Source organism: Phragmites australis, chromosome 24, assembly GCF_958298935.1.
Source record: "Phragmites australis chromosome 24, lpPhrAust1.1, whole genome shotgun sequence".
NCBI lineage: Eukaryota > Viridiplantae > Streptophyta > Magnoliopsida > Poales > Poaceae > Phragmites > Phragmites australis.
The window spans coordinates 1,839,860-1,860,346 of record NC_084944.1 but is presented as its reverse complement, the minus strand read 5'-3'; the positions used below and the strand labels follow the sequence as shown (position 1 = coordinate 1,860,346).

General features: G+C 46.8%; 1 protein-coding gene and 1 long non-coding RNA gene across 2 annotated transcripts; one reads left to right on the top strand and one right to left on the bottom strand.

The window, feature by feature from the left end:
- Positions 1-3,379: 3,379 nt before the first annotated feature.
- Positions 3,380-13,183, top strand: LOC133907620 (uncharacterized). Its single transcript, XR_009907987.1, has 4 exons — positions 3,380-3,944; positions 9,605-9,685; positions 10,251-10,398; positions 12,341-13,183. It is a non-coding gene; the product is annotated as an uncharacterized LOC133907620 (long non-coding RNA).
- Positions 13,184-17,633: 4,450 nt separating this feature from the next.
- Positions 17,634-20,127, bottom strand: LOC133907827 (scarecrow-like protein 6). Its single transcript, XM_062349921.1, has one exon. It carries the CDS (start codon positions 19,864-19,866, stop codon positions 17,959-17,961), a length of 1,908 nt encoding a protein of 635 aa, XP_062205905.1. The 5' UTR covers positions 19,867-20,127; the 3' UTR covers positions 17,634-17,958.
- Positions 20,128-20,487: the final 360 nt, after the last annotated feature.

Here is a 20,487-nt window from a genome sequence, read left to right as displayed (position 1 = left end):
GAAGGTGAAGTCTTCGAGGAAGTCCCGGGCAAGGACGCTGATTTCTAGAAGGAAGAAAGTGTCGATTGAAGACCATGTCCTAGGCTGGTGTTTCCCCCGGACAACGCCTGTGGATGGATGGGTGTTCCGCTGCCATTTGAAGATTTATTAGTATTTTCTTTCAGACCTTCGGGTCCTTTTGTAAGGATTGTTTACGTTATTTGAGACACAGTTTATGTTATCACTAATGACGTCGCTGCATGTATGTAAAACTTGATCCTGGCATACATGTGGAATACATCTGGTTGTTTTCTTTAAAACCGGGTGCGACATGGATGATATAGTTAGGCTATGATTATAGAAAATATTCTCCTCTAGTAAACCAGCCTATCATTCCTAGATAAAAGACTTGCATGTTGATTGGATGCCGAGACACCTTTTTGTTGTGAATTTGAATATGGCAAATCCAAATTTCTATTTATATGGCCAAATCAATAATTCAAATCACAGACCTGTTACCCGCTTATTTTTTATAAAATTCGCTTAAACTATTTGTATCAAAATACTTCGGAGTTGAAGGAAGTATCCAAATAACAATACTAAGATTTTGAATGATTATTTGCTAGTTAAATGGATTTGGAAGATTGTTAAGGGCAGTGAAGAGATATGGTGTCAGTTTCTCAAAGCCAAGCATATGCCTTATGATTCTTTCTTTACTTCAAAAAGAAGAGTGATTTCTCAATTCTGACAAGGGTTACATAAAGTGAAGCATCTTTTCAAGTGGGGGTTTGTTATAAGGTTAATAGAGGAGACAAGGTTGTCTTTTGGAAAGATATTTGGTTAGAGGAGACCTCTCTCTATACCAATATTCTGATCTGTATAGGTTATGTGTTGATCCTGATATGTTGGTGGAGGACTATGGTGGGGAAAATCACTGGAATATCTTGTTTAGAAGGACCCTTAACCTTTGTGAGCAAGAGAACTTATAAAATTTGTATGAGAGACTCCAAGAGGTGCATTTGAATGATAGTGATGATGAAGTATTTTGGGCCTTAGGCAAATCCAGGAATTACACAACTAGATCCTTGTATAATTTCACCACCTTTGGAGGTGTTTTCAGCAAGGAGGCTGATTTGATTTGGGTACTAAACTTCCTTTGAAAATCAAGATCTTCTTGTGGTAGGTTTATCATAATAAATTACAGCCTGCTGCTACTTTGAAAACAAGAGGGTGGAAAGGAAATGAGAAATGTTCTTTATGTGGTCTTTTGGAAACAACTGACCATATCCTTTTCAATTGCTCTTTAGCTTTTTTTTGCCTGGTGTGATCTCAGAGAATGTTTTGGTGGCATTCTCAGGCTATTTTTATGTAAGATTTCATGTCTAATTGGCTTGGCTTACATTTTAAAGGTTCGAAAAAACTGTATGTTTTCCTTTTTGCAGGTTAGCTTGGGCGGTCTGGAGAGTTCGAAATAAGATGGCTATAGAAAAGAAATTTTCTGCGCTTTCAATTGATGTCATCTTTTCTGGGATTTCATATTTACAGAGATGGAGGATACTTCTCAGTTTGGACGATAGAAAAATGATGGAAGCAACCATGTCTAGCATTCTGCAGTGGGCTTCATCTTTCAGAAGGAATCAGTTGTTGATGTCTGACATGGTGGAAATCTAAGTTTCTTTGTTGTGGCTGTTTTATGTGGTAGACTATATGTTTTTATGTGTTATTTTGCTCAGGGGTGAGCTGTGTAGTCGTAGTTGGCTATGTTAGCGGGCCGTTTCCTCGTTAAGCTGGTAGCCCCAGCTATCTTTTGTTTCATTTACGTTTTAACTCTGTTTTGTACAACTCTATATTGGCTTTCAATAGAAGCCGAGTTTTATCTTGTTTTTTTTAAAAGTATCCAAATAACATGTCTTATTTTATTGGGGAAATTTATTAGGTACCATAGTAAAAATCATAAAAGTGAAAAAATACCATCAGTGTGAAGATGACATGTGGATCCATATATCATCTCACAGCCGATGATATTTTCTAATATAAATACTTTTATGATGGTGTTCACCTAATTTTGCCTATTTTATAATAACTTATCTTTATAGCAATAAAATACCACAACCTATCCGATACAATATATGTTCTTCTGGGAGATCTATCGAGTTCGTCCGAGGACAGACCCATGGTGCCGCTGGTACGTCGATGAGAGGATACAGAAGCATCAAGCATTACAGGGGGTTTGCAAGCCAAACTTGTCTACCAACCCCTGAAGAAGAAGCAAACTTCGCTAGAACACGAGGCTCCCAGTTCGAAGTTCCCACCCTCGTGCCGAGAAAAGAGCACTAAGAAACTTGATCTTCTCATCGATCTAACCACGAGACGATAAGCCATGCATGGGCATCACGGCATCTCGATCTTGATCGCCTGCCGCTGCCGGCATTGGCAGCCAGATGCCACGCAGATACACCACAATCCGACGCTTTGCCTCGCCGCGTGCCATCTTCTCCAGGGTTTCAGGCTCGTTCACATTGCACCCGTCTCCAACCCTCGCGTTGGCTCGCCACGAACTCCCCGGCGCCCGCCGCCCGCCGCACAGGTGGCAGGTGTGCCCGGCCGTGCCGGCAGCGTTCACTAGAGGTGCAAATCGATAAACTTAAGGGACTCACCGACCTTTTAGCTTAATCAATAATATTATTATTTTTAAAATTAAATATTTTTTTAAAAATTAGTATTAGTGGTTGACCTAAGTAGAGTCGGTAGATATTGTTAAATTAATTAAGACATCCTCTAGCGTCCACCTTCAGCAACCTAATCTTGACGGGCACTCTATAGGTGGGTAAAGTGACCGAAAATATCTTTTAAGTGGTGTAGCCCACCAGACCTAGCGAAATAGGCCCAAGAAGGCTCACGGAGCAGTTCGTAGCCTAGTTTTTTTTTAAAGAACTAGTTCCACGTTACGAATATACGGGTTCAACATTTTGAAAGAACTAGTTCAACATATTTTTTGCAGATGTTGAAATAGTATACGGATAATGTTGAACTCGTTTTTGAAAAATATTGAATCAATCTTTTCAAAATGTTGAAAGGCACAAAATCGTAAACCTAGTGCATGAGGATTCAAAGAAAAGTAGGGGGTGGAACTGGGCTAACCTCTCTAACTTGCTGGGCTTATTTGGGCATGCTTAGGCATGCAAGTGAGTTCAAATAGATAGTTCGGAATCATAATTTAGTTTATTTTTTCTTAATTAAGTGAGAGTAAATCTCTAATTTATTTTATAATTTTGGGTTCTCCTAATAAACCAAAAAATACAAAACTTGCCTCCCTATGCCTTCTTGCTTGTTGGTTTGCTGCGCAAAATTGATAAAAACAGCATGTGACCCATGTACCCTGATGAAGCCCGCGGTTTGGGCCGTTTCTTTGCCGGGCCTTAGCAAGTTGATCCCGTCGTCGCTCGGCTGCCCCCCGACGGCGCCAGTGCTTCGGGCCTGGCTCGCCGGTCGAACTCCGGTGAAGTGACTAGTGAGTGATGGGTCCCGCTGCCTCATCGGTACCCGCGCCGACCACCTCGGCCCAGGGCCTTCCACAACGGGCGCGGCCCCGGCTTCGTCTCCGGCGCGTGCTACACGCTGCGTCGACGCGCTCCTCGCCGCCGTGTTGCGGGGAGCTCGCACGGGTCTACGGCCCCAGGTGCGCACCTGGTACGATGAGGATTTGGCGAGATTTTCTGGCAGCGCCAGCTCGCGGCTGAGGGGTTGAGGGGCTGATTCGGATGATGAGAAGAGGGGACTGGGCGACTGAGGACTGAGATTTTCTGGCAGCGCCAGCTCGCGGCTGAGGGGTTGAGGGGCTGATTCGGATGATGAGAAGTGGGTAGAGCTGATGGATGGGGATGATTTCCTGAGCAGTGATAGCGAGGAGGAAGAATTGGGTGCCGGATTTGGGAAGGAGAACGTTCAGCCTCAATGTTTCGCCGGTAAGTTTATACTGTTTTCCATGTAAACTTGTTATACCATAAGCTAGTAATCTACAATCTATTTACTTGGTTTAAGATACCTGTTCTTCTGATTAGATCGTACTGATTTCATGGTGTGCATAGTTTGAACTTTGAACAACTGATGTAACCAATATAATCTAGTTGGTACCCGGCGTGTTGCTGCGGGACGTCACTTGAAACTATATGTGTTTGGGGAAAAAAAGATACATATGAGCTGCAATTAGAGACATTTGTTGAATTTCTTCAAGCAGCAGGAGAGGGAAGAAAAGAGGTGGACATGTACTGGCAGAATACCTTCTCCCTCTTAAAGCATCAACAAAGAAAGGCAAGCTCTGGTCATGTTAGAAAGCAAGGCTCAGCGTAGATAGACTGGACTGGCAAATACAGTATCTTGTTTTCCTCAAAGATGATTGCGCTCACTGATGATGCAGCAGAAAGCAAGAAAGCTTAGCTATCCAGTTCTTAGCCCGTTAGCCAGCCTGCAACTGCAACCCGAGAAAACATGATCAGAAACTACACTCTAATAAAAAAAAATTGCTAGAAAATATGAATGACGCTAGTAAGGAGCTTAAATAAAAAATATATATGTTCTGTGCATCACTCTCTAGTGGGACTCTCAAACTCGTAACTTAACTAAACTACAAAGTATTCCCCATAAAAAAAACTAAACTACAAAATATGACATATGGTGGATAGGAACAATAAACAAATTTTCTTAAGAGGTAAAATACCATGCACTTCAGAATTTGTAGACACTACCATAGATGGCCAGCCCTTAACGTGAAAGTTGAGCTTAGATTGAAAGTTCCACCACCAAGTGTTTTCAGATGTGATGCAAAAGGTATGTTAAGAAAAGGAGGAAACGAAAAATCCCACATGAAGATGCACACATGGATGTGGCTTGCTAAAAATTGTTGAAGCCCTTTGAGTAGAGGAAAATATAGAATCCTCAAATATTGAAGGTAATTGTCCTTTCCAATACCCTATCATTAGAAATATAGTGAAGTAAAATTGCTTACCATACGTGGTCTTGAAATTACACAGGTTGCATTCTGGAACTGGCTTTCCCAGAATAACCTAAGTGTTGTAACATCCTAATTTTCCAACTTTTTGAAATAGTAATAAAATATCCTTCTTTAGATTTAGGTGTTATTCTTCATCTTAAAACCCTAAGTGGAAATTTATTTTCTAAATTAAACAATTAATTTAGGCTATGTCATTAGAGTTTTATTGTGTGAAAAATAATTATTTTGAAAACGTCGAGGCGCGCTGTTTTAGCTTTGGAAAAGTTGATATTAATTTCATAAAAGAAAAAGAAATTTTTTCTCTCCCGGCTGAAGTCCGCTGTCCAGCCCAGCTGGCCCAGTTTCCGCCTCCCTCTCGGCCTCCTTTCCTGCCTAGGCCGCGCCCAGCCCAACTCCCGTGCGTGTCTGCTGCCCCTCTGTGCCGATGATGTGCGGACCCCCCCTGTCGGACTCGTCCCTGACCTGGAGACCGAGCCGGAGTCTGACCACGCCGCTGCCTTGGATCCTGGTCTCACCGAACCTCCTCCGCCCAGAAATAGGCCCTGGGTGCACCACCTTTAAACCATAGAGTCACCGCTACTCCTGAGCGCCAAAACCCTAGATCTCGATCCACCGCTGCCGCCATTGCCGCTCCCGCCGAGCTCGCGCAACCATCGCACCGGAGGTTCCCTGCCTGCACCGATCGGTACTTCGGCTTCGCAAGGTCGAGGGCAAGTCCGTCGCCCCCTTGTTTTTTGCATCTACCTGAAACCCTAGCACGCCCCTGTCGCCATTGTCGCCGTTGCGCCAAGCTTCGCCGCCCACCGCTTCTTGTCGCCTCCTCACCGTCGGAACGCCGTCGCCGATGAGAACCCGATGGCCTCCACTGCCCCTTCTGTCGCTAGCGTATCTCGCCGCCTCCTGGAGCCACCCGACACCCTAGGTGAGTTCGCCGAAGCCTCCGCGTTGTGTTCCGCCGCTCCCCGTGCCCAGTGACGAGGTTTGCGCATTTCTCCGACTGTGCGCCGCCATGCCTGAGCTCCTCCGTTGTCTTGGTTCAAGCCGTCGGCTGGCTAACCCCCTCCCCCAACCCTCAGTCGTTGGATCTAGAGGACACGACTAAGATTAGATCTAATTATACCCCTTCGCTACCCAATCCAGAGCTGCCATGTGTCCACATGATCCTAGTCAGCCACCATGCTAACATGACATCCTTGTCATCAGCCACATCAGCCGATACGCCGACATGTCAAGTCACATCAGCAGAGGTGTGAGGAACCATCCAAACAGTATTCTAATTAATCATCAGGAGGATCATTATTCATAATCATAATCTCCATAATTAATTAGAATACCATCCCGGTAGTCCAGACACGTGTTTTGTGTCTAAAATCGGAACACATGTCTTACCAATATATAGCATCACAATAAGCTTAAGAAAGAGCGAGTAATTAACATTATATTACAAGACTTTAGAGGATCATCATTTTCAACAAAAGATTAGAGAAACTACGTAGCGGAAACAAAACTTATTGACAATAAAAGAAGGGTGGAGCCATTTGCGCTGAGGCACCACTCCAAAACACCGTCACTCTAGTAGTTTTTACTACTCATTCCGCCACCAACATCAGCGGACGTGAAGTAGGCAAAGACCAACTTATCCTCACTTGCAGAACCTGAAAGAGCAGCGTGAGTACGAAGGTACTAGCAAGACTTAATCCATATATGGTATATATATAACCCGACTTCAAAGATTATGCATTGAGCAGCTAGTAAGGAAAAGACCACAAGTTAAGTAAAATAACATGGGACAACAACTTAGACACATATGTGTGAGCCTCTATACTTAACCAACTATATCTTTTCAACCTATAAACCTCAACATAAATATGAACGTATGCGTAACTGGAACAACAATTAACATATCTATAAACATAGCCATCTCAACCACATACCACATTAAAACCACATTTGTAACTCTACGACTACTGCAAATGGACAAAAGCATACTCATAACCGAGAGCGCGGCAATTCGAATTGTCCTTACACCCTGCAGGGGTATATCTTTACCCATAAGACACAAGGATCATTCGGCTTGTGCTACTCGCTAAAGTACACATAAGAAGGTACTCGTGACAACCTTTCTCATACCCGGAATCACCACTGGCATATGCCCCTATGGTACCGGGGTTACCGCGAGCAAGTCCCAGCCATGTTTCGGCTCCCCGACACCTTGATTATCCCCATTATTTTTCTCTTACGTGTCTTTGGGCCGTAAGGCAAGTGTCAGCACGGCGTATGATAATTGGTTTACCTTACCATTGTATCAGCATGTGGTTAGTATGAACAATGTTGGAGTCTACTGCAACAACGATCGATGCTTAAACGACGCAAGGGACTATGGTGTCTGGGCTCCTCTCCCGACCTACCTAGGGGAATTCCAAATCCGCCAAGAGAAACACCCCTAACACCGTCAATATCTCGTCTCATTATCATAACTCATCCATCTTAACCTCGTAACCGTTATTGTAAACAGTAAGTAAGCCCTAGGCTCGTGAACAACGAATGCACCGTCGCTCGACTTCTACCGAGGATCTAAGCAGTGCTAAGCATTTCGATTAACCTTTGAAACTAGACACCAATTACATAAAGGTTACAAGGATATGGATGAACAACAACTCAAGTTAGATGTAATGCAATCAACTTAGGTTCTATCCATACAAACTCGACATCGACTCACTGAACATGAAATATACATAGAGCATAATTTATCAAATTAAACTTCATTCAATTTGAACCAAATGTTACAGTATGCTTAGATGCTTGCTTTGCTGCTCTAGTGCTTGTCTGACGCTACCCGCACAACACTCGCAAAACTTCAGTAGTTCGGCGTTGTCCTTGATCGCGCCCGCGTTACACTCCGGTCCTTCGTTCACTACTGAAGAACGCATGCAATGATGAGCATTAATGACATATAATGAAAGATACCCCACAATGTATGACAATAGTGCAATGCATCATGCCATGAGTTTAAAGCCTCAAGGTTTTCTTATTTTGGATTATTGACAAACATTTAATATTTCTTGGATTAATTAAGCTTAAACCTATTTTATTAACCAATGAAATTCCACTACATATTTCATAGCTCTTAGTATTTTTAACATGTAAATTATACTCATACAAACCCAATAATGTTGGTTTCACAATTTTTAGAGCAACATACAATTTCCTATGTATTTTTCAAGTTCCAGCCGATTTGACACTTGATCAATAAATCAGTTTTGTTATTTCCAAATTAATCGGATTATTAAATGGCCCTAAACCTTTTTGCACTGGCGGGGAGCTAGCCTCAGTCGCTGATAGCAGGCCCGGCGTTTTGACCACGGGTCAAAATCGACACGCGCCACAGCTGCACAGTGCCGGGCGGCACATGCGGCAGACGTGCGGCCTATGCGCGGCTCGGCCAGCAGAGGGCAGAGGCGGCACTAGCGCGACAGGGGGAACACACCAGTGGTACATGTGGTCGACGACGACGGAAGGAGAGAGCCGGCGGCGGCGCTCAACGATGGTGACACGGCGACGGCTCGGTCCAAGCGTGTTGGCGACGAACGACAGCCCAAACGGCTCGGCCGAGGTTACCTACGGCTTCTATGCACCCTAGCGAACCCAACGGCGCGGTTATTGGCCGATGAGCCCGGCTACGGCTCGACCGGCGACGTGCGTCGAGGCGGCGGTGGCGGACGACTCACGTGGAGACCCGTGCCGGCGTCAGGCAAAAGGAAAAGGAGCGCGTGCTAAAGACTCAGTGGGGAACGGGGAAGCTCACCACATAGTCGGTTGGGCAGGAGAGCAATGGCACGACGGCGTGACAGAGAGGGGCATAATGGATGCGCCGGAGCCGAGGAAGATGAGGGACAGCGTGTCGGCCGGCGGTGAATCCAGAGGGGAAAGCTTGAGGGAGGTTCCACGGAGCTCAGGCCCAGCCGGATGGAGCTCGGGCTTGACGAACGGATACCCTAATTTTGTATTACTGGCATTACTCCTACATCAACTACCTTATGCATTCCCAATTGATGTGCAGATATTTTAACATAATCATAATTTAGCACTTCGCACTGGCGGTAGCAATCTAGCAAATACTATACATTATTACAACCTTATGTGCAAATAGGACTTGCATAAACTTTACCTGCTCCAAGGCCCATCAAGTGTTTCGGTCTTGTCATGTACTGTTGGGCTTAAATTAAGCTCTTGTCATTTGGTAGAAACACAATCGCAGTGCAGTTGGTGAATCAATTTATACTCCCTTATTATAGTATACACATTTTGTTGGGTTTTGTTTGGTTGGCACATTCATCTGAGGTAGTCAAAAGTACTATCCTGTGCATTCTCTCGTGTTTGATTGAGTTGCAGGCGGTCAACTTTCATTTTATCAGATAGGTGATCGGTTCTATCTCTTATTGCTATGTTTGGTTACTATTACAGTTAAATACGACGTACATAACCATCTTTGTTTTTCATATCCTGTTTTTACATCTTCATGGCTATTTCTACACCTTTATATTTTTTATACTTTTGTCTCTTCCTTGGAATGTTCATGATCTGTTCCTGAAGGAAATGCATATCATTCTGCAGCAAACCATGGATGACAATTATTTCGGTCTCGATTTAACCTCTTTCTGCACAACTGGCTCATCAACCTGATAAACATTCCAGGTACATTATATCATGCTTTTGCCACCGTGGAAAGCCTGCGTCAAAGGTTCTATCTAAATTACATTTTCTTGCAAGAGCCTTCTTCAGGAAGATAAAAGAGCATCTCTTTTCATTTGCTTTTTCATTGATCAGATGCCTAACGGCAGACATGTGTTTGGCATTGACGCATTAGCCAATTTCTAAAGATATATTCCTGCTTTATAGAAATTTGATACTGAAACATTATCATAACGTCAATTCTTATTGTCAATTTAGTGGTAGGCAAGTGGCAAAAAGAATTTAGTATTAGAAACAAATTTTGCATGTTTGATGAAGACACGATATTCTGGAGAAAAGCATATTGCATGAGTTTGTTGTTCGCAAGGAAGGCTTTGAGAAGTGACAGCATCATCTTTGATTTTCTTCTACAATGATATTTTTTCACGTTGGTTCCTATTTCTTTCTTGCACATGCCAAGATAGTTTATTTCCCTGATTGACCAGCACCAATATTCTTGTTTCATGACATGAATTTTGTATCACTTAACGAAGGTTCTGCCTGTCTTTCCTTTATAATATTTTTTCAGGTATCTTGAACCTCAGTCGGCATTTGTGAAGTTAGTGTTTATGCAGAGCACATACGTCCAGTTTGTCGGCTGAGGCAAAAGAGGGCTAGAGATTTCGTTGCAATTGGATTCGAATTTTGTAATGCAACTATTAGTTGAACTGATGAAGGTGAGTGATTCTTTTAGGCGTCTGTTACTAAGTAGTGCACGTAATCTTACACTTCGATGTTTCTGCTACACAAATAATTTTGTCTGATGGATTGGTAATGTTCTCAGCAACTTGACCTAGGATTTTTGGGCATCTATTTGGCATATATTTGTTTGTGCATTTTAACTCAAGTAGTTTCTGAATATAACTTGTGTGGATGCAAACCTTCAGCACAAACTTAGAATCTGCAGTTGACCTAATAAGATCATCCATTGGACCATGCCTGCATTATTTATGCTCTGCCATGACCATAACATCAGATGAATGACATGTTGCTTGAAAGCACGATTTCATCACCATCAAAGAACTGATTCGCGATGTCTTGTCTAATACATTGAATACACAATTGCAGTGACTTTGTTTTCGTTTAGGAAGCAGGGAATTGGCTAATCTAAAAAAAGTTTCTGTCCTTTCATTTCCAAGGCATACTACTCTTAGCTTGAGTTCTGTAAAACTGAACTTTGAAGTTTCTTGCAAATGGGCCTGCTTCTCCTTTTCACCCCTTCTGCAAGCTCAACTATAAGAACCGATTTTCTGCCGACTTAGTTGACTGCTTGTTCAACCTCAATGTTACCATACTGCTGTAGCAGAAAATCTCATTATTCAACCTGAAACCTCCTGAAAAAGCTGCTTACTGTAAGGACCTTAGCTGTTACCATACTGCTATAATAGGGCAGGAGGGTAGGCAAGAGATTGCTGAAGGAAAAATAGGTAGATGCATGCATCATTCTGTTCATTCTTCTTTAAGATGAAAAGTAGATTAAAAAATCGTCATCCTTTCCTGGTTAGCTCCTTCACTGCTTTTCCTTCTCCGCAAGCTCAATCCATAGGCGTTGCACGTACTAGGCTATTACTAGCTGTAGTGAGGGTTTAACAGCCCTACACTACCTTTCCCTCGTCAGAAACACTATCTTAGAGAAAAGAGGACACAAAGGCTGGCCGATGCACGGCGTGACCCCATGCATCAACCTTGTAGTTGGCACCGAATCCCACTCTCCGATGCAGCTTCACCATGACACATCAATCTCTTTGCTTCATCTCCCCACTTTTCTTTTCCTTTTGGCTCTTAAAAGTTGCGTATCTTTAGCTCTTTCCAAGGGAGGGAGGAGGGTGTACTTGCAGCCAGCCTCCACACAAATGTGCTACTTCTACTCGACGGTCACTACTGGTTGCATTTCCTGTTTGGCCTCCCAAATGAAATATGAACCCGTATGAACGAGATTTGGAGGCCTTCCTTCCTGTCTAGTGATTTCTGATTCCCTGCCTCTGAAACTTCAAATCATGCTTACCATTAACAATTTGCTCCCTTTTGTGATCGCTTTGCGGCGCTTTAGCGGGTTGGCGGTGTGAAACCGAGCTGCGACTAAACGTTCGGGATGTTAGAGGGGGAATAAAGCGTGTGCTTGTCTTGACACTTTGCAATTGCGGGTCACCGATACGCACATGAATCGCACTTGTAGCCAATTTTTGTATTGCTGGCAATTTGGACGGCTGAGGAATGATTCACTGAATACCACGTCCCAAAAATGGTGCATCTATGGTACTACAGGCACATTTGAGGAAAGATGCACAGTTTCTGAAATTGGATTTTGGCCTTAGACCATCCTCAATCATTTTCCTTTCATTTTGTTATCTTTCTGATTTTCTTTTCCGTTCTCGTTCCTTTTATTTTCTTTTATCTTCAACAGCTTTCCTTCGAAAGGATTCGTAAAGTGAAAGAAGATAGAATCTAAGTACTGAAGAGAATAAACTTAGGAAACCGTGAGAACGTTGAAGTAAATGAAAATCTTTTCTAAAGGGAATACCTTACATTACCTTATTACTCGCTTTGAAGTTTGAATGAAGTGTGGTACCGTTTTTCTGAACTGTAACTGCTAACGTCCCTGTAACTTGTGCCTTGCAGGCTACTTGCCAGTATGCTCCTGCGCCACACTGGTGTGTGATGAGAGGATGTGCAGTGCCGAGCCAGAAGAACAAGCTTGACTGGTCCCTGCCGTGGCGTGTTCAGTCGCTGCGCGGAATGGCAGTTTCGCCTGAACCGGGAGCATGGCCAAGACGGACTGTTTTGTTGGAGCTTGGACGCATGCTGCTGACCTCCCCCGTCCGTGTGTCACGGGCACTTGTGCCGCACCGGCCGATCGACGTCGCCGGCCCACCCGTCAGCTTCAAGGCGGGGCCTGGACGCCTGGTCATGGGCACCGTGATGTTAACCTGGCCTACTGCTGCTGCTGGCCTGCTGCTGCTGTTGTTGCAGCGGACTGTGGCTCTCCAGTCTCCAGCGTGTCTCGAGTCTCGACGTGCTTTGGCAAAGCAGCGCCCATTCTGAAGCTAGTCGCAGGTAAATGCGACACGTCCATACCAGTGGGGCTGGGCTGCTGGCTCTTGATGTGCCTGTCTGTCCTGATGAGAATGATACATCACACGTCCAGTCTTCGTTCAGTTCAGTCCAGTCCAAGTCCTCCCCAGTCCATCGTGCCCGGCACGACCGGCTGTTACTCGCACGCACGCTCGCACGTGCTCCGTTCCTCCATGGCTGGCTGCCCTCCCTGTTGCTGTAGCGCGCTGGTTGGTGAGACGGGGAAACGACGAGCGGCGTAGCTACAACTGGAAGCTCGAGTAGGCTCGTCGTATCTCCATTACCAGATAGAAACGTGCGCCATGGATGCATGTGAGCTTCATTGGGCCAATGTAACTTACAAACGGTTGCGGATCTGTAGCTATTAAGTACTAGGCTCTTCTCTCTCTTTTTTTTTTTCTCCTCTTCCATGTTTATAATTTGAATGTAGCCTAGGGCTCGCAGGTGCGCCTGAGGTAAAAGGCTTGAGCCCCTCCGCCTCCACAGTGATCCATCCCTGCTTAGAGAGATTGTTCTGGCCGGTAACTGGAGAGGAGGTTACCCGGGTGAGGATCGAACGAGACAAAAACGGCGGAGCAACATGACATTGGTATGTGATGAGAGGGCCACATGTCTTCTTGCCTAGTTGCTGTTGGGCAACTCGACACGTTAGGAGACCACACATGGGGAGTCCGAGCTGGGAGTTGGAGTTTGGAGAGTGCTTACTGCTTAGGCTCTCACAGGAACTTGGCACGCCCGCTCGAACTCGATGTGAAGTTTCCTAAGGCCACTTGCTGATAAATGAAAACCAAAATGATTTGTTCAGACGACTTGACATTTTGATTTTGATCAAAGAAAATGGAAAAACCGAGCCAGATCCAGCCATGACGAGCGCCAAACTTTGGAGCACATGCACAGCAGGCTAGACGGCACAGGCGGTGTCTGAATAAACTACAGAACCCGGTGAGATCAGGGCCGTCCACTTGTCCCTGAGAGGCGCAGCATGAGGCCGTGGAGCGGGGCCCACGTGCCATCCGGTGGCGCATGACCGGCCGACACGGATTGGATCATCGGATCGACAAGTCCTCACTGACCGATGCTGGCAGCGTGCCGTGGGTGGGGCCCAAGAGCTGCGTGTGTGGTCAACAGGCTCACTGCATGGAAGCAGTGCAGGCCAACAGACCTGAGCTGAGCAGTGACTGTGATCTGTGAAGGACAGACAATACAGGGGATAAATATGCAGCTAAATTTCGCCATGGCCCACATGTTCCGGTTCCATGCTCTCTCGGTTCGCTCGACCCGGTGATCTTCTACCTGTCAAGTATATTGTACCTCGTGTGGCTGTTTTGCATCCATAGGCTACAAGTTGAGATGTTGTTCTTCGGCAAGCCGCCCAATTTTCTGCAGGAATTGCTCCTTTTCAGTAAACGGCAACATCACATATTATGTTGTGTTTTTCTGAAGGAGACCAGTTTGAACTTTCAGTCGTAAATATTAATTGTTTTGATTAAGTTTCGATGAAACTTTTAAAATTTTAACCATCAATAACTTATAAACTATTTAGTTTGGAACCATAAAAATAACACGTTCAGATTTATCTTAAAAAATAATTTTATAATATTAAATTTTTATTTGATACTACAACAGTATTCTAATTGGAAGAATAATGATTAAAGTTGGACATCAAAGATAATAAAAAGTTAAAAGCAAGAAATATTTATGATCAGAACGAGTACTTCTAACTGAATTTTGTGTCCCATGCTTATATGAGACAAGGGGAGATTTTCTTGTTTCCTAGTAACACGAGCAGAGACGGAGAGGTTTCCTTAGTCCGGGAAAATAGAAATAATCTTTTGCCATTTCTGTGGATTGGGTAGCATGGTTTGTACTAATTTGGTTAGTTTTGTAGCATATGAATTTTTAGAGCTTTGCTGAGGCAGAATCCTGACTAGTTGGAAGTTCATGATTTTAGGTGTAACATCTTCTTGAACCTGCAATTTGCTTGCAATTTATACCCATTTGTCTACTCTCAATATTCCCGCACACAACATTAGTAGAGAGAGAGGGGAGGGGGCCATGTTTTATTCCTCATCGTTTACAGAGACACAACATGACCGAATTCGGTACTCCAATTAGCGCCCACCAACGCTGCTGATGGCAAGAGATGCTTGCCGACATTGCGGTAAAGCTCGGGCGCTTTACACCATGATTGCCATCTTTGCATCTCCCCCAGCACAACGATGGAGGGAACAAGCAGGGATTCGGTTCATGTTGCGGCTGGGGAATTCCATCTTGACAAAAACAATGCAGTGGCGCCCCATCACCATATGCCCTTCAACGAGCAACAGTTTCATGGATTATCTGTTCAAAACATATTCTTGCGGGATTTCTTTTTTATGGCAGGAACAAATGGAGAGCTTACTCAATTTAGTTAATCTGTCATGTGTCCACTTTTAGCAAGACACAGTGTTATGGGCGGCTGGAATAGATTAGAAGTGAATATTAGCAACTGTAGCGTGCGGGGGGTTACTGTAGCGCCGCTGCTGTGTCACCGGGTCAGATTGGTTGGGGATAAGTTTAAGATATATTAGTTAATTTTAAAGATAAAATTTGTTAGTCTAGATTGGTAGAGTATATTTATGCATTTTAATCAAATAAAAAAAATAAATCTAGTTCATAGTTTCTTTTTCTAGTCATGTATCACTAGTAGTCTAACATCTTTTCTATAGTTTCTTTTTCTAGTCATGTATCACCCAGAGAGCCCCAAGCATCCAGAGAGTCTCGTGCTGGTGGACTCCGCAGGGACTCCATGATGAGGTGTCAGTCGGTGGAAGGCCTCATGCCGTATTTAATGGGGAGTGTGGACGGTCACATCCAACCACTCTCCTCTACGCCTGCCGTACTGAATACGTTAGTTCTTGCCGTCGCCTGGCAGGAAGGCGTGGGCACAATTAATACGGCGGGTCTCATCGCATGTCCCCTTGTGGGGCCCTTGAAGAAAAACGGCTTGAAGATATCTTTGATGGGCTTGAGGCTTATCACCCTGTTACATCAGACCGCGTCAGACCTATTCTGACCAAACGGGCATAAGAGAGTACTCAGAAGCTGGTCGGTGTGCGCCCCTACGCCTACTAAAGCTGGAACGCGAAGACCGATGGAATAGTCCGAGGGATGTATTTTCAACCCTCTGTAATATCAACTGTAGACCAATGATGGTCACTTTCCATTTATTGCTTACGGGAATTTGTGCCCTTGCTCTGGGCACTTCCTGAAGGGCCTCCCCGGTAGATAAAAGGGGGAGCACTTTGTAAGAGAGATGAGAAGAGATAGAAAAAAGGAAAGGAGAAGAGCATTGATAACATACTGAACACACAGGAGTAGGGTATTATACCTCCGTGCGGTCTGAACCTGTCTAAATTCTTGGTGCATTCATTTCTACTAGCTGACGATCCATCCTGTCTAAGTCCCACACGCATTAATATCGCGTACGAGGTAGTTCCAGGACCAGTCTCCCAGCCGAATCTCAAAGGGATCCCTCAGGATCTCTGCTTGCGGTGTTCATCCATCGACAGTGATCCTCAGACGATGAGGGTGAACGTACTCGTCTAGTTTTAGCGTCAGTTCTAAGAGTTTAAGGAGCTGTAGGTCATCGATAACACCACCCTGAGAACGACCAACTATGATGAACCATATGACGTTGGTTGACGGAGGAAGGCTTGCCAATCCTGCTTTTCAGATCATGGACGAGCCATTTTACTGAGAGGGGGAATGATGTTGAGTTCAGCTAGAATAGGTAAGAGCTGTTAGGTTGGTTCGAGATAATATTAGTTGGATTAGTTGTTAGGAATCAGATTATATTATATTAGTTAGATATAAGATTTATTAGTCGGTATTAGAAATAAGATTTATTAAATCTATATTGTTATAACTGACTTCTATATAAAGAAGCGCACATCATCTATTTTAATTCAACAAGAGAAATCAATTTAGTTACAATCTCTCGTAGTCATGTCCCGCCAATAGCCTAACATCTTCCCTGACAGATGCTGCGCTATTCTACAGGCGGTGTTTATCATAACACACAATGGTTTAGTTTATATACTGTGCTAAATGATCCAGGCTCAATAACAATTCTAGCTGCGTCTTCCTTGTAACAGAAAAAAATTTTAAAACCAAATTCAACAATAATGAGATTAAGCAATTCCACTGGAGCATGAACAGTAAAACCTGATGAGCATGAACGGTAAAGCTGATGATCCTAGCTAGTACAATCAGTGACTGATACCAGAACATATACAAGGATAGGCAGGCAGATTCAGAGAGAGCCTTGCTGAAGCCATCAGCCCATCACAAGCTTGTTGAAGCAGCTAAGCAACCGGAGTATATCTTAGCTCTCACTGGCACTTTAGCTAGCTAAAACTGAGTGCAAATCAGAATCCCACTCGAAAACAAAATTGTCTGCTGCCTTTATGCTTGCTTCCGGCGGGCGCCCCATGCACGGCCGCTTTATTACCAATCGTTGTTTTTGTTTCGCCATTGTTGAGTCGGAGATCGTTGGGGGCTTCTCTCTGCTCGCTGCTCTTAAGCACACGCCACTCTCGTGCAGAGCCTTCTTTTCCAGCTCTCTCTCTCTCTCTCTCAGAAAGCAACTATGTGTCCGTAATTCAGTGTCCAAGAATCTTGTCATGAAACGGCTGAATCTTAGTTTTGAGGCTAATGATCTCTTTCTCATAAATTGTAATCCGAGGTGCTAGGGATCAAATTGCAGATACAACAGTGGAGAACAGCAACATTTCTGAAAACAAAATTTTTAGGTAGGTTGGGATCAAATTGCAGATACATTCAGTGGAGAACAACATCATTTCAAAAACCATAACCGTTGATTTCACAGCAATTGAGTAGCAACAAGGGTGGTAGAATGCATTGGTTAACTGCACCACACCTACCTTTACAACCTGCAAAACACAACCCACTCTGCTAATCAACTGAGCAGAACGAACGGCTGCAAGCTAGCCAGGCGACAGACAACGTACTCCAATTTAGGACACTAATAAGCAGGTGATCAGATCAGATCATTACAACGACAATAGTGAAAATATTTTTGCTTGTAGTAGGATCATTAGTCCTAGCTAAACCGGGCTGGTAGATTCACGGTTGCCGGAGGCCGGCGACGGCGTGGCCGGTGGTCAGCACCGCCATGCGGACACGGATACGAGCTCGCCGCGTTGCCAGTAGAGGCAGAGCGCGCCGCCGCGCTTCTCGACGCGGAACCCCACCTTGAGGAGCGACTCGGCCTGCGACTCGGCGAAGGTGCTGGCCTGCACCGGCACGAACCCGGCCAACGCGAACACGGTCCGCCACGGCAGAGGCTTGTCCATGCCCGCGCGGTGGCGCCCGAGCACACGCTGCTCGACGCCGGGCTGGACCAGGAACCGCCCGATCTTGGCGACCGTGTCGGCGTCCGTGCCCACGGCGTCGATGGAGTCGAGAAGGGACACGCAGGACTGGAACGCCTGGAACAGGTGCGCGGCGAAGGGCAGTTCCGTGCGGTCGCAGCCGTGGTCGACGGAGACGACGACCTTCGCGCCCAGCCGCTTGACGAGGCGGAGGATGGCCGGCATTGCGGCCACGTGGGCCGAGCCGACGGGGAGGTGGACTGCGAGGGCGTCGCCGCCGGCAATGGCGAGCAGCTCTGCGGGGTCGAGGTTGTCGATGTTGAAGATGGCGAATTGGAAGAGGACGCCGAGCTCGGCGGCGAAGCCGGAGAGGTTCTCGTGGATGAGCTGCAGCTCGAGCGGGTGGTGCGACGCCGGCGACACCAATGCAGTGACCTTGAGCGCCGTCGCGGGGCGGCGCTGAGCGAGCTCTTGCATCAGCGACGCCCACTGCTCGCCCATGCCGATGTCGAAGTCGAGCACGTGGATGCAGCTAGCGCTGCCGAGCTCGTCGAGCACCGCCTGCACGCAGGTGAGGTGCGCGAACTGGAGCACGGGGGAGACCTCGGAGAAGGCCTTGTACGCGCCGAGCTTGAGGACCACATCGTACGGCGTGGACGCCGGCAGCGTGGGGGCCTCGCCAGTTGGGGAGAGCGCAAGGCGCAAAGCCTCCTTGAAGTAGAAGGCTGAGCGGAGCAGTGGCGTCCCGGCCGTGGGGGCGGCGGGGAGCCGATAATTGAGCCGCGCCAATATCTCGCGGGCGCCGAAGGCGTCGCCGGCCTCGGCGAGCCTGGTCGCCGCGGCGAGCTGGTCCACCGCGGCGGCCGCCTCATCGTTCACTGCCTCCGCCTTGGGCTTCAGGGTGGGCACGAGCCCGCCCGCCGGGGCGACGGGGCCAGGGAAAGGAGACAGCTTTGGCGCCGGCGCGCCGGCCATCGGGTGGTGCCGCTTCGACGGTGGCGTCGCCGCGTCGAAGGACGGGTGCGAGCCGAAGAACGCCGCGTGTGGCTGGGGGTGGTGCTGATGATGGTGGAGCAGGAAGTTCGGCGCGTGGCCAAAAGGCGCCGCCTTTGTGTCCTCCATGGCCGGCGCGAACGATAGGTTGGGCCCAAAAGCCGGCGACATCATGGACGGGGCGTGGTCGAGCTCAAGGACCGGCGGGTCCATGACGCCCCCCATGGCCGCAGACGCCTCCTCACCGCCAATGAACCACCTGAGGAAGGTGTGGTCGGGTGCGAGACCCGGCGGCGCCGCGTTGTCGGACAGAACAGAGCTGGCGGTGTCCCACCCCTCGCCGCCGCCAAGGCCCATTTCAAGCGGCGTGAGCTGCCACTCCTCCTTCCCCCCCGCCGCGGCTTCCTCCGCAGCCGCTCCACCCGGCCATGCCGCCGCCACCGGCGGTGGGGAGATGTTCTTGGCGTTAGAACCGGCGAGGGCCGCCACGCCGGCGGTCGCGGCGCCCAGGGGCGACGACAGCGTGGAAGCCGAGGTCGGCGGGCTGGGGCTGGGGCTGGGGCGGTGGTCGAGCACCGAGGTGGGCTCCCAGAGACCGCCGGCGCCGAAGACCTTGCCGGCGGCGAGCCCCTGTTGTTGTTGCAGCAGCAGCAATGTCCCCGCGTGGCCCTCTCGTGCGCTACCAGCAAAGGGCATTCCTCTCATCTAATCCAACATCTCACAACAGCAACCAAAACCAAGAATGGCGATGGTACAGTCAGGTACAGCTTCTCGCCTCTTCGTCTTCCACCTCCCGACACGTCTTGTCCTGTGCCTCGTTGCTTCTGCTTTCACTTCAGACAGAGCTGCGGTGTAGAGTCCAAGGACTCATTAGTACGCTCTCGGTGGTTTCTCTCTCTTCTGCAGTTGAGCGTTTGTGAGAGGAAGGGTGAGGAGGTATGTGGGGGGACGGGAGAGTATTTTATTCTCCTGGCAGCTCTTGATCTCGAAATGATAGCGTGCAACATGAAAAAGGCAATAAAGTGGGGTGGCCTTCCCCTTGACAGCTTGACTTGCCTTCCTTCTCCTACTGTCTTACCGGCCAGTCTCGTGCAGTCGTGCTCCTCTCTCTCGCCATCGCTTTCTCCTTCTCTCTCCATACAGTAGGAAGAATAGATTTTTCATTTGAAGAAAATTAATTGGCTCAAAGGCAGGGATGCTTTAGTACTGTAGCTATTGGTTCGGTGGCAACAGCGAAAGGCTGTGCAAAATTACTGATGTGCAGAGAAAAGAGTGAGTATTTCTGCAGACATAATACTGTTTGTAGGAGCTGTGCACTAGCTTTGC

Bases quoted from the DNA above. Each gene is read 5' to 3' on its own strand.
- LOC133907827 (XM_062349921.1), bottom strand. From the start codon at position 19,866: ATGAGAGGAATGCCCTTTGCTGGTAGCGCACGAGAGGGCCACGCGGGG.